Source organism: Phalaenopsis equestris, unplaced genomic scaffold, assembly GCF_001263595.1.
Source record: "Phalaenopsis equestris unplaced genomic scaffold, ASM126359v1 Scaffold000427, whole genome shotgun sequence".
Taxonomy (NCBI): domain Eukaryota; kingdom Viridiplantae; phylum Streptophyta; class Magnoliopsida; order Asparagales; family Orchidaceae; genus Phalaenopsis; species Phalaenopsis equestris.
Genome location: NW_018164868.1, coordinates 229,266 through 243,088, shown reverse-complemented (window position 1 = coordinate 243,088; position 13,823 = coordinate 229,266). Strand labels below are relative to the sequence as shown.

The 13,823-nt window shown below is 32.0% G+C and overlaps 1 protein-coding gene across 1 annotated transcript in view; it reads right to left on the bottom strand.

Annotated features, from left to right (window-relative positions):
• The window catches only part of LOC110027366 (glycine--tRNA ligase, chloroplastic/mitochondrial 2), a gene marked incomplete in the record, with an annotated part of 183,566 nt that overhangs the window by 103,848 nt on the left and 65,895 nt on the right, over positions 1–13,823 (bottom strand). The window contains 1 exon segment of the mRNA XM_020728758.1: positions 1,267–1,338. Coding sequence (XP_020584417.1) covers positions 1,267–1,338 — 72 coding nt within the window.

Genomic DNA, 13,823 nt, shown 5'->3' with positions numbered 1-13,823 from the left:
AAAAACCAAAAATCTAGGGTTGCAATCGAGCGGCTATTTGGGAAGGGCGGCAGTGCCGCCAGGCTTTCCCTTCTTTCTTTTCTTGTGTTTTTCCCTTATTGGAGTCTTTTTATTGCAGTGTGAGAGAATTAGGATTCTATTTTAATTTTGTTTCAGCTTCTCCCTTGGAGTCTCCTTCTCCCTTGCTAGGGTTGCAACCGACAAGTGGTGCTTTGGTTATATCATGCTCTAAGGTGGTGTTGTATCCTCTCTTATCTTCCTCCTTACCCCTTCTCCTTCACCTCCCTTAGCCGCATCTCCTTCCAGCTGCTCTGTTGCCCCCTTCAACTACCACCAAGCATGTTGTCCAGCTTACCCAATTCACCTCCCAGCAACCTGTTATCCCTTCCCGTTCAACCGCCATTGTTGTCTAGTCGTCCCGGCCACCCTCCTGCATCCAGCCAACCTCCTACAACAGCACTCTTTGTTGTTTGCCTCGTCCCTCCATCACACAGCATCCTTCCCTACCGACCCACACTTCCAACCCTCAAACCAGCCCTTCATTCCAACCTATCCAACAGCCCTCAACCCTTCCACCGACGCCACCACCACCCTTAGATATTCACTTCTGGCCTTGGCCGGAGATGGTTTTTGTTGTGTCTTGTTTCTGTTTCGAGTTGTTTGTAAACCTAATTTAGTTGCGAATAAAAGTTTGCTTCCGTTTCGGCTCATTTATGAACAAATTCCGGTATCAAAATCATATCAAAGCAATTGAATCACGCATAAACATTAAGCATAAGTGGGACAAATAAGTAGAGAGTTTCAAGAAATTGGTGTTGATTACAAAACAACTTAGCTACAGATTATTTTTTTTAAAAGAACTCATTATTACTAGCTGTATAAAATTATTTGATGAGAGGTGATTTTTGAAAGGTACTTCATATTCAAATGTTGAGTGCGTAGTTGGCTTAATTAATTTTATTCAATCAATAAATAGTAAAAAACATAATTTTTTTAAGAATCCCATTAATATGAATAGTTTTAGGAAAGTTAATTTTACGTTGACAGTCAGTAATGTTACAATAGTGTAATCAATATTCTACGGTATAGACATTGTGATCACCATGGAATACTGTAAGTAGACATTTGAACGCTTGAATTTTGCAAGCCACGGAAAGCCACTATAAATAAATTTTTACATACTGAAGCACAAAAAAAAGAGAAGATAAATAAAAGATAATCCAAGCGGTTGGAACATGAATGGAGAGAGCAGGAATTGGGGCATACCTGGGAATTCCAGCGCATAGATTTTGAAAATGTTATCCTAGATAAAACATTTGGAAGATCCTCAGCCAAAACCTATGCAGAAGTTAAAGGCTCACAAATCCTTGTATTGACAAGAATGATTGAAAGAAAAAAGGGTAAAACTAAACTAGATTTTCTCGGCAAAGAAAAGCACAACTAATTAATTGACACGTTTCTGATATATATATATATATATATATAGATAGATTAAGAAAAACACAAACTCAAGAAAAAAAAAGGCATACATAATGTTAACCCCATGAGCTGACAGTTCACTTAACTAAGTTTTGATGGTCATAAACAGACATTAAATTAAGATCTGATGTTTATTTGAACATAAGAAATATTTATAAAACCTTGCACATCCACATCATCATCATTCATGTCAAGAATCATCATGCACACTTCATTACCAACACTATTTTAAAATGTGCGGGTAGAGGTATAGAGGTATCTTGGATTAGTCAAGAATTTTCATGATTTTATTATGTACATTGCACATTATCATAACTCTAGTCTGCTAGCACATGATTAAGTTTTTGTTTTTAATATCAGTGCTCTAAATTTTATGTATCTTATAAATTAGAATAATTGATAAGTTTTTAAAAATATATACAGTAGTCATATGTTGCAAGTGATGAACATAAGGGTAAATCTATATTTTGCAAGCAATGCAAGAACATTGATACCATTAGCACTACCACTACAATCACCACTATCACCTCCAATCCACCCACACTATTATCACCATGAAAATTTGTAATAATTGAAATAATAATAATAATTATTATTATAATAATAATAAAATTTTTAATTTTAATAGTTTGATTCAAATGAGAACAAAACGTCTTGACTGTTTCTTCTTAAGTATTGGGTATCTCATTCGAACCATAAGGAGGAACTTGAGACCGTGAAAAAGAGCTCGAAGTGAGCAGAGGAAAAGGAAGAGGAAGAAGGAGAAGAAAAAGAAGGAGAAGGAAAACTCACCGGTGTCTAGAGCAAGGCACTTCATGTGTGTGCAGCGCGTGTGAGAGAAGTGGAGACGAGGAGTCGTTGCTACTCCAGTGTTGTCTTGCAAAAGGAGGGACGATGCCACGGCTCAGAAAGAAGGTAAGGTGTTGTCACATGTATCTATGCGTCCTTAATGAAGAAAGAGATTTCAAGGGCAAGATTTTTCTTGTGAGTAAGGCACCTCATACTACGCAGTGAACCAAACCTATTAGAAAGGATGCAGGCCGCGTACAAGTGCGATAAGGAAAGTTGGAGTGAAAGAAATCACATTGTGAGTGTCTTCGACAAAGGAAAAAGGAAGAACAGAGAGATGCCATTCAGGAAGAGGGTTTTGTGAAGGAGGCAGCTAAGCCAAGCCTAAAGTTAGGGATTTCTTATGTTATCTTTTAGGATAATTATTTGATTGAAAAGATATTAAACCTAAAATTCAATCTAAAAAAATTATGATAATTGAAATCAAGAAGCTGAATTGGAAGGATCTCCAAATTTCAAAATTAAGCAAGAGTTGGTCATTTAACCAGGTGAATGTATATCATTTCTATTTAAAATAACTATCTTTATCGAAATTTTTTGCGTTAGTAATAATGTTATGAATGAAATCAGGGATTAAAGAAATTTTTTATGCAAAAAATTATAGATTTGGATCGTGACTTATGCAAGAAGTGAGGATGCCACGGCTCAGAAAGAAGGTAAGGTGTTGTCAAATGTATCACTTATGCAAGAAGTGAGTACTCTTACGTTTAATCTATGGCAGCATTTTATTTTTTGTTAATAGTTGATCTGATAGTTATTGATACGTGTAAATCAACTAGATTAGTTCCTTTTGGATTTATATGTTCTTATTACTCTCATCGTCATAAAAGATTAAAAATAATTATTACCACACAATAATTTAAAGACGGGATAATTGCATACCTAGTACCAGAAACATTGCTATTTAAAAAAATCTAACACCTTGGTGAAATCTTTGAGCCAAAATCGATGTATTTACACGTGCTACGAATAAACCAATGAAATTTTGATAAAAATAAAAAGTACGAGTTGAAGTTTTATCATAAATTTTGATATTTGAGTGAGAATTTGAAAAATGGATGAAAGAGGGTGCTCAATTTGTAAATAGCAATTTTTCAGATGCTATGGATGTAATTGCCACTTTAAGGATATATATTTAATTAACTGAGATGATCCTATGAGTAATATGAACTATATATCACGCTCGCATGTGCATGTTAACTACGATAGAGTTCATCTGTTTATGTTAGAAGCGAGAGAAAGCCTCTTGATTTCAATAACTGACATTTATATCGATGCATCTTAACTGATAAAATTTTAGACGGTGCAACTGTGACAAATGTATATAAAATGATATAGATATAAAAAGGATATGACATAATAAAGGTTTTGAAATATATTAATAGGTTATATTCATAAATATAAATTTTCAAATGTTCTAATACTGAATTATTAAAATTATAACTGACATTTATTTTTTTTTATTATATTATTATAGTTTAAAAGTATGTGATATTCATTGCTGCTATGGCCCATTTTATTTTAAAATAACCACTAAATTTAATCAACGGGTTAGAAGGCAAGTATAAAAGAAGAGAATATCTATAGCAAACATGAACCACTTGACCTAAGGGGAATGTAATTGCATTACTTCAAATATCTTCTTAGTGGCTCTTTCAAATTATTTCCATTAGAAATTGTTAGTTTAGAAAATTTTTATTATCACTGTCAGAACATCTGTTCCAATCTTGGAAAATTTCAAGTCCTGAATCAAGTTGTGATAAAAGTTTGTAATAAATGAAAAAAATATAATAATAAATAAATAATTTTCAATTTTAATAGGTTGGTTCGAACAAAAAAAAACAAATTAACGATTTTTTCCTAAGTATCGAGCATCTCATTTAATCAAGAGCGTGAACGAGAGATGAAAGCAAGGCGAGGAAGAAGAATAATAATGAGAATAATTGTAATAAATGAAAACAAAAAGACTAATTAATTTAAAAAAAATATTTTACCTAATGTATGTGTCGGTTTGAACAAGCACCTCAGTGTTTTCAATTTACAGAGATAAGTGTCTCACCCAAGTGAGCTATCAGAACCAATGAAGGAACGAGAAAAATATAAGGAGAGGGAAAGCGAGAAGTAGAAAAATGGAAAGCATCTCAAGAGAAGTAATAAGCAAAAGGAATTTATTAGTGATTGTAGTGTGAGATAAGGAACCATCGTGCCCTAGCTAATTGAAGAAGAAAGGAATTTACCTAGTTGCTTGCGATGGATCTGTGTGGTCGTTGGTGTGTCAAAGCTGCTTGCAAGAGGCAACGCAAGAACGTGCACAAGAAGAGGTCCGGTGGGAAACTTGCTTCCAGAAAGCTTGATGCGAGTGTGATCATGCTGTGTGGGTCTACGGCAAGGGAAGACAAAGAAAGTGAAAACATCACTGCAGGTGAATAGGTTGTGCGGACATCTAAGAAGAGAAAGTAGTAGGAGGTGAAGGGAGACAACCACTTTTAAGAGAAGTGCTTATGGAAGAAGGGAGCGAGTCGCATGTTGGACAGCCACAACAATAAGGTGGAAGCTTCGCAAGCATGAACAATGAAGAAACCAAATCAAGATCTTTATAAGTAAGATATTATTTTTATTATAAAATATTTAATTATTTAATTAAATGTTCTTATGTTATAACAAGACTAATCTATAAGGATTGGCATCGTAATAGAGCAAGTCAAGTGGCACAGATGAAGGTAGGATGCTTCATGCGAGTGAAGCAGTCTGAATCGAGTCGATATATATAAGGTATAGGTTAAAGATTTTAATTCATTTTATTTTTTTAGATTAATTAATTACTTTACTTGAAAAAACTACTAAATGTTAATACTAAATTTTATTTAATCAGAAAATTTCAGATAAAGGATTATTAAAATTGAAGAATGAAGTTGTGATTTCATTTATGGTAAGTGTTCACTTGAAGGTTAAATATTGTCAAACAAATGTATTAAAATAAGTTTTATTATTTAATATTATTAGAAATTTGAAATGGAAAATATTCGAATCTGAAAATGAGAAGATTTACCAACTTAAATCATATTAGAGTTTCCTATTTAAGTTATGAGTGATTACTTTAAATTGATATTAATAATTATGAATAGTAAAGTTTATTGAAAGTTATCAGATTTTAGCAAGTTGAGGTCATGAGCTAAAAGGTGTAAGGAACTATTACATTGCAGGAAAACAAAAGAGTTAAATTGAGGAAAGTTCTATTCATGTCTTCTAATCCGAAGATATGTCAATACTTAAAATATTGTGTAATTGGGTAGTACTTCAAGCTTTTGAGAATAAATGTAGAATTAAGCTGATGTTATGTTTTGACTTTACAGACACAAAATATACAAGAAAATTAAATATTATGTGTCTTCAAGAATCATCAAATAAACTTGAATTGAGTAATTATGTTTCTGAATTATAGTAGTATTTCTTATTTCTAGAAGTATTTTATTTCAATGTTACATACTTCAAGTTATATATCATTGAAACATATATTAAAATGACACTTCATATTATTATTTATGAAAGATGCATATTAGCAATTATGTGTAAGGAGTTCTACTATAGTTTTCCTAGAAGAAATGTTATATAACTACATGATATATAGATTTCAATATATGTATATATATAAATATATATAAATTTATTGCATGACCTATATATTTAATAAGATTGTGTTTTACTCATTAGTAGATAGAGGTAAAGTGTTTCAAATAAAAAGAATGTATGATCTGAACAATTAAGTAAACTATATTTGAATGCTTCTGTGTGTGCTAGAGGAAGTTCGCCCCCTTATAGTACAAACAGTGTACCCCAATGTAACCGCACTCATAAATATTATACTATCGTCTTAGACAATTATAATGTTTATAAGGTAAACCGTTGTACCGATAGAATAATATGAGTCAGGACCAAGTAGGCACAATTTCACCTCAGGCAATCGCGTAAATTTAATTGTTTTATTTCAATATTTTATTATATAGTGGCTCTTTCATTATAAAAATATTAGTTATAGAAAATGAATATATGAAAATTTAATTTCCACCGTCGATTTTCGTTTTTTTTAATTCTAAGACCGAAGTCGGGTCGTAACATGAGTTTCTATATAAAGTAAGGAGGAAGAATAGAGAGGTACCATTCATGAAGAGGGTTTTGTGCAAGAGGCAGCCAAGCCTATGGTAAGAAATCTAAGGTTAAGGTTTTATTATGTTATTTTTTAGATTACAAATTTAATTGAAAAGATATTAAATATAAAATTAACAGTTAGAAATAAATTTTTATGATAGTTGAAATCAGGAAGTTGAACTTGAAGGATTTCCATATTTTGGAATTAAGCAAAGAGAGTTGGTCCTATTAAGGAGCTGAGTGTTTATCATTTCTATTTAAGATAATTATGTGTATTGAAAACTTTTATGTTAGTTGTAATGTTATGAATGAAATCATGGATTAAAGAATTTTTTTATGAAAAATTTAAGAGATCAAGATCATGACTTATGCATAAGAATTGTCATGACCCGGCCCGGAAATTGGAATTAACCAAAGCATGAACGGAAGATCGGATGGTGTGAATTAAATTTTATATATTCGTCAATAATTAATAGATGAAAGGGTTACTAATCAAATTAAATGAATCGGTACAACTCATATTACCTCATCATTGGTTGTTCGTGTCTTCTATAAATGTTTTCTCTTCTATCGCACATTTTTAACCGTTTAATTAACCTGAAAGTTCATTTAAGATAATAATGAGCTAAGAAAGTCTGTATAAACTGATACTCCTAAACGATAATACAAGGAAAAAAGAACAATATGCATGTAAATTAAGCTTCTTTATAAATAAATATAAATATTTAACATGTAATTCAAAGAGCATATATCAAAATTATATCAATATCATTTCATATCTATATAATTATCACAGAGCACCGTAAAAAAATTGTGTCAATTAATACACATCAAAATCAATATCATTTTTCGTATAGTATCATCAAGGGTGGCTCCATCATAGTCAATCATGCACATATAAGCATCCAATAAAAATATGACTTTCTAAAAAAAATATTCATTTCTCATTTGCATAGCAGTCACAATCATTCAGTAAGGATGTGCATTTTGTTCAATATGTACAAAAGTTCACTAGAATTAAAAATCATGAGTTTGCAGTCATTTACTAGAAAACTAATGAAAGCACTAATTAATTCATTTAGTCTTAAAGAAGCAAAATACCACCACAGTAAAAGAACATGAGTGCTCATCTCGATATCGAATAATTAGTTAATTGACTTGTTTTAACATCGACTCTTTTAAATTAGAAACTTAATATAAACATGGGTTTTCATATAAAAAATTCATTAATTTACTATTGTAATTATATAAAAATATACCTAAATATTCATCTAATTTCTTTTGGTTCTTTTCTTTATTTTTTTTATTATTATTTGTTAATGAAATGTATAACTAATTAATTTAAACAAATTTTTATTTTAATATTAAAACACCTCAAATATTTTTATTACTATATACTATACAATATTGCATTTAAATAATTAACTTCTCTTTACTCTTAACATGCTCAACTTAGAAACATTTAAATCAGGTTTTAAAACTAATTTAATTACATAAAGATTAATAGAGTGTGATACATGGATTTCCTCCTACAGCAAAATTCTCTTTTTCTTGCTTTAGCGTTCTCACTATTTACCTTAAACAATTGCTAACAAATATTGAAATTAATTCAATATAACAAGTTTATGAAGTATCATTTTAAATAATTTCAAATAATAACTGAAATAATTTAATATAATTTATCACCTTCTTTTAAAAACACTGTCTTGCCCTAGAAAATTCAAACCGAGCAAGTGAGGCTCAGTCGAACACTCGAACTCTCCTCCACGCACATAGAAGTATCCTGCAACTTTCCTTCCTCTCCAAGCTCTCAATCTAGGGATCCTATAAACCGCATGATAAGTAAAGACTGCTCGCATGTCTCCTTCCCCTCTATGAGCCCCACGACAGGGAGAACCCGCCACCTTCCTCCGCTTGCTGCTTGCGACAGTCGTTAGTCGCTTAAGCACGATGTGGAGTAAAACGATGCACCAAGTAAGCCACTTGTCTCCTCATTTTTTCTTCTTTATGTAGTGTCAATCGACTCTCTGGTAAGTTCCTGCCTCCGACAACTTATAAGACGAACTTACACTTTCGGCTTTCAACACCCTTCGCTTCCTCTCCTTCAGTTCATTTCCTCTCCCTCCCTATTGAGTTTCACGACTCCTCAATTCTTCTTCTTCTATTTCCACAATTCCTCTTTTTTTGTTTTCCCGTTTCCTCTTCCGACTGTTCATTTCTTCCACTGAGTAACTGAAATAGGGCTTTACATGAAGTGAGTGAACTTACTTTTGAGCTATAGTAGCATTTTATTTTCTTCTCACAAGCTGTACTGATAGTTACTGATATCGGTAAATCTGTTTGTATAGTTTTTTTTTATATGTTATTTTTTTATTGACCACATTTTCATGAATTATTAACAATAATTAATACCGTGCACTAATTGAAGAAAATATATAATTGTCGGAGATCATATGAATGATATGTACTACATTATATGTTAACTATGATGAAATTTACACTTTTATGGTACTAGCAGGGAGAGCTTAGACATCTATGCATGTAATTTGAAAAGAATATTGAAATTGATGTACCTAGATAAAATTTTAGATGGTGTTAATGTGATGTTATGTATAAAATAATATAGATATGAAAATGATATAATATGACATAATAATGGTTTTAAAATATCTTAATTGGAAATATTCATATATATAAATTATCAAATTATGTTATACTGAATTATTAAAAGTTTCACAACAATGCATGTTATTTTTTTTATTCAGTTGCTGTAGTTTAAAAATATGAGTATCCACTGGTGGTCGTACCTCGTTTTATTTTAATTTAACATTCGGGCGTAATCATTTGACTAGAATATAAAATAAAGAAGAAAATACATATATAAGACATAAACAACCTGAACTAAGATAAATTTAATTGTATTACTTTATTTTTTTTAATTTTCATTTTATTTGGATTATAAACTGCTGGTTATAGAAAATTTTGATTATCACCGTCCGACCGCCAGTCCGGTCTTCAAAAATTTTAAACCTCGTTAAGTGTCGTGACACTACGACCCATGCTCGCTACCAATTCATATGCCACTCTTCTACCTCTCCCCACAGATGCATATACGACATCATTTGATCATATTTCATCCTTCTCATTACCCCCCTATGTTCTTTATCTATTCTTTATCTATATACTACAACTCTTCTTATGTTAGGTCAGCACTTACCCGCACAACCTCAGTATCCTAGAAAAAAATCCTACCCTGGCCCATCTTATTATTCCTCCCAATAACCTCACGACCAAACACTTACACAAACTATAGCAAAAAAAGGCATACTTGCTAAACCAAGGCAAAAATAGCACATTGCATGAAAATGATAAACAAAATTTCAATATGATCATCTTTACATAGTTATGAATTTTTACAAAATTAGCTATAATTCTTTTTATGATAATCATATTTTATTTGGTTTAAGTTTGCCATCAGGCAACAGATAAGATCAAAAATATAAAAAGGAGTACGTGAACTGCAAATTTTCAATATGATCATCTTTACATAGTTATGAATTTTTACAAAATTAGCTATAATTATTTTTATGATAATCTTATTTTATTTGGTTTAAGTTTGCCATCAGGCCCAGATAAGATCAAAAATATAAAAAGGAGTACGTGAGCTACTCCTTGTATATCATAGAAAAAGCTATCTTCAAGGGTTCGTGGAATTAAATTTTGAACTTTTATCCAAAAAATCAATGTACTTGAGACTTTTTTTTTCTTTTTTTTTTTTTTTGTATTGCTAAACAACTTTAATTGACTCGTACAGCATCATTAGAAGAAAAAGGAACTTCAAGCAATATTGGCAACATGCCAATGTGATTTGTTTACTTAAAACTATAACTCTAGCTAGTAGTATAAATGGATTCATAAGGACGTGAGTCAATGTACAGTGGAGTAAAGATACATGGAGTGCAAAGCAGAGAGAGTAAGGCAAACAGAACCACACTTCTAATTATAGAAATATAAACACCTCTCCCCATATGAAACATGGTAAATAAAAAAAGAAAATTCATCTATGTATTTTTATTCTTACATGGTATTTATTAATTTTCAGGAATAGGGATGCTATGAAAAGAAAATCCCATGTGGAGCTGCAGCCAATAGAGGCAAGTGAATCAATATTAGTATGAAGACAAAGAAGAGTGAATGTGTTTCTAATTATATGCCATTATAATTTGTAACATATTCCATCTCATTTCATCATTAGTCTATTTGCACAATTTTTTAAAAAGATGGAAATGAAAATTTCAAATTTTTACGTTTTTGCAAGTCAGGGTTAATTTTTTGTGTTGACTTTCACACGCTCTAGAATCTTTTGATATGAAAAATGAGGTGAAAGAAAGAATGAAGAGTAATTGAGTAAAATCTAACACAGCCGTTGTCATAGCTATGTCCCGGCTTTCAATATTGGCTCGTATCAATCAATATAGATTACTAGTCAAGTCATTTCTAGGCAAACTATTATCTTCGTATGGATTAATGCAACTTTTTTCTTTATAATATTCAATGCCGTTCAATGCAATGCATATAATATTTTTTATTTGCAAAAATATTTCAAATTCTACATGCAATATCTCAAAGGTTTCTCATACCTTGATCCTATGTTAGTATGCTTTTCAATGTAGGTTTTAATTATTTATTAAAAGAAGAAAAATTATTAAGTCCTTAAACCCACAGTCCCACACAATTATGAACTCAATTTTGATGATAACAAGCAAGAATACATTGAAAAAAAAGTTTAAATGATTTATCCGACTATAATAACGGAACTCATGATAAAATAAGGAAACAATGTGAAACTGCTATAAATTTAGAAATATTTTACGCGTCCTCATATGTGGAACATGTTTTAAAATGGTATAAAGCAGCTCAAGCTCAAACCTCTAAATAGACTAAATTTCCAGAACTTTTCTACTTTGAAAAATAACTTACATATTTTTTTTATAAATAACTCATGTATTTTAACATTATACTAAATCAACCCTCTACCTACTAGTGTGTCGGTCAACTTCTTTTGAAAATATAAGATTAAAAAATTAATCTAATATAAAAGGTACATATTTTTTTTTATTTTTGAAAATAGTTTGTTTTAATTTTGAAAAATGTGACCGAATGGCTCTCATTCAACTAATAGTTTACATAATCGTGTCTGATACCGCGAATACCACACCTTCCTGGAAGATAAATGTATACCTCGACGATGGACTCAATCATGCAAACTAAGAGATTTGTGACATTCGTTTGGTCTGCGAACCTTTTATGTGTGACCGACAAGCTCCCCTACCTAATATAAAGAATAGATAAGGTTTATTTTACCTGGGCTCCAAGTTCTCTATAGAGACAAACCCCCACAATTAATTACATATCAAATGACTGAGGTAACTTAAGAAAATTTCTCATAATGATCAGATGTACTAGTCTTCAAAAATTTAAGGTTTAGGTTTTCACGGTAGGGCGTGGAAAATCAAGTGGGAGTGGCTCAAGTAGGAACAATTATTTTCAAGGGTCAAAAGAAGAAAACGGTAGAAGACATCACAGATCCATAGGAGAGCCTCAGTAACTTCTCAAACTATCATATTGTGTGGCTGCATTTTAGAGACGATGTTATTTATGTGTTTAATTCTGACAATTTTATTATTTTGGACTTACACTTGCATAATACCCGATTAAGCAAATACCCTAGAGGGATATGAGGGTTTACGTCGTACTAGACGAGAACCTCAGAATCTAAGGCAAGTTAGAACTTACGCTGCACAATCTGGTTGCATGGGAGCCTAAAGAGAGTGTGAGAATTTACGTCGAGTTGGGCGAGCTACCTCGAAGTCCTATAAGTTATTATTTAGACTAGGGAGAGAAATTGCTGAAGAAGATCTTCTTGTTGCTCTATCCAAGCTCCTCGTCATGCTTCTCACGAAGTTGGCACTGAGCCTCATGTTGTAGTAGTAGCTCCAGGGTTTAAGGGTTTTGAGGTTTGTGGTTTATATGTCACATTTTTTTGTTTGTTCGTTATTATTCAAATGTTGAACTGTTCAAGGAGGAACTTTAATTTACATTGAGCGACACCGAATAAGATCTCACGCTTCCATCATTCCAACATCACTATTTTCTTTTAAATTTACCTAGTCTAAATGAGTTGTCAAGTTTATTTTGACCGGAGAAGTCCTATTACCAACCGTAGGTTACCTTATCCGAGAGAGTCCCGTAAATCCAAATGGAGTAGATTAAGTGCATTCAAAAGATTTAAAAGTGTATATTGATATTCAAATATCCATTTTTTTATTTAAAAATAATGTAAAGCATGCATAATAAAATTAAGTGGCACTAAAGCAATAAGTTTGCAGTAAATAAATTGTAAATATGTACCAGGCGTGTCTGCTGCTGCTGCAAAGGTGTTACTATTACAAGTAAAATAAGCAAGTATAGTTAAGGATTTAATGAACACATCAAACATGAACATACACGCATGTAAATGAGCGGGTGACACATGAAAGCTCGCAGAGGACCTGTAAAGATTCAAGTCAGGAAAGGCTCAGAGCTGGGTTGCGTGCTTTATAATCCAACTTTATATAGAAGTACCGACCAAAACAATCTTAGCAGGGCAACTCCTGACCACAATCAAAACAATTAACCAGTGGATCTTTATAATTTTTTTCAAAGGTTTATTTAACTTTTCATGCATGTACAGTTTATTTAGCGGACAAAAGTAGTGTTTTTGAAAATCGATTTCTTTTTTTTTATTTGTTTTTTTTAGAATAAGTGAAAATGCGTGAAGGGGTGTAGTATCCGCGTAAGCATGTAAAAAACTGAAATAGTCCACCGCTTGCTCCCTTCAATCGGGTTAAAATTACCTGGCAACCAAAGAGAGTTAGGGGGAACTTCGCATCAAGAGTTGGTGAATGGTATCATCGATCTTGCTCTCCCCTCATTGAAGGTCATTGATGTATAGAAAGTATCGTTCTATTCTCCCACTTTAGCACACATAAGCATTGTCATCATCGCCCTAAAAAAAGAAAATAAAACGGGGGAAGAAGAGATAAAACTGACCGATTTCCCAAAATCGGCTAAACAAAAGGGTAGAACAACGAGTGGGTATCGAGCAAGGACAGCCATCAAAATACTTTTAACACTCCCAAACAGCACTTCTATGGCATTTTCAATGCCCCAAAACAACAATTTTAAAAACTCCCAAAACAGTGAAAGTATCACACAAGGATAGCCCCCAAAACAGTGAAAGTATCGAGCAAGGATGGCCCCCAAAATAGTGTTCGAACATAAAAGAACATAGACCCACAAAGAGGCAG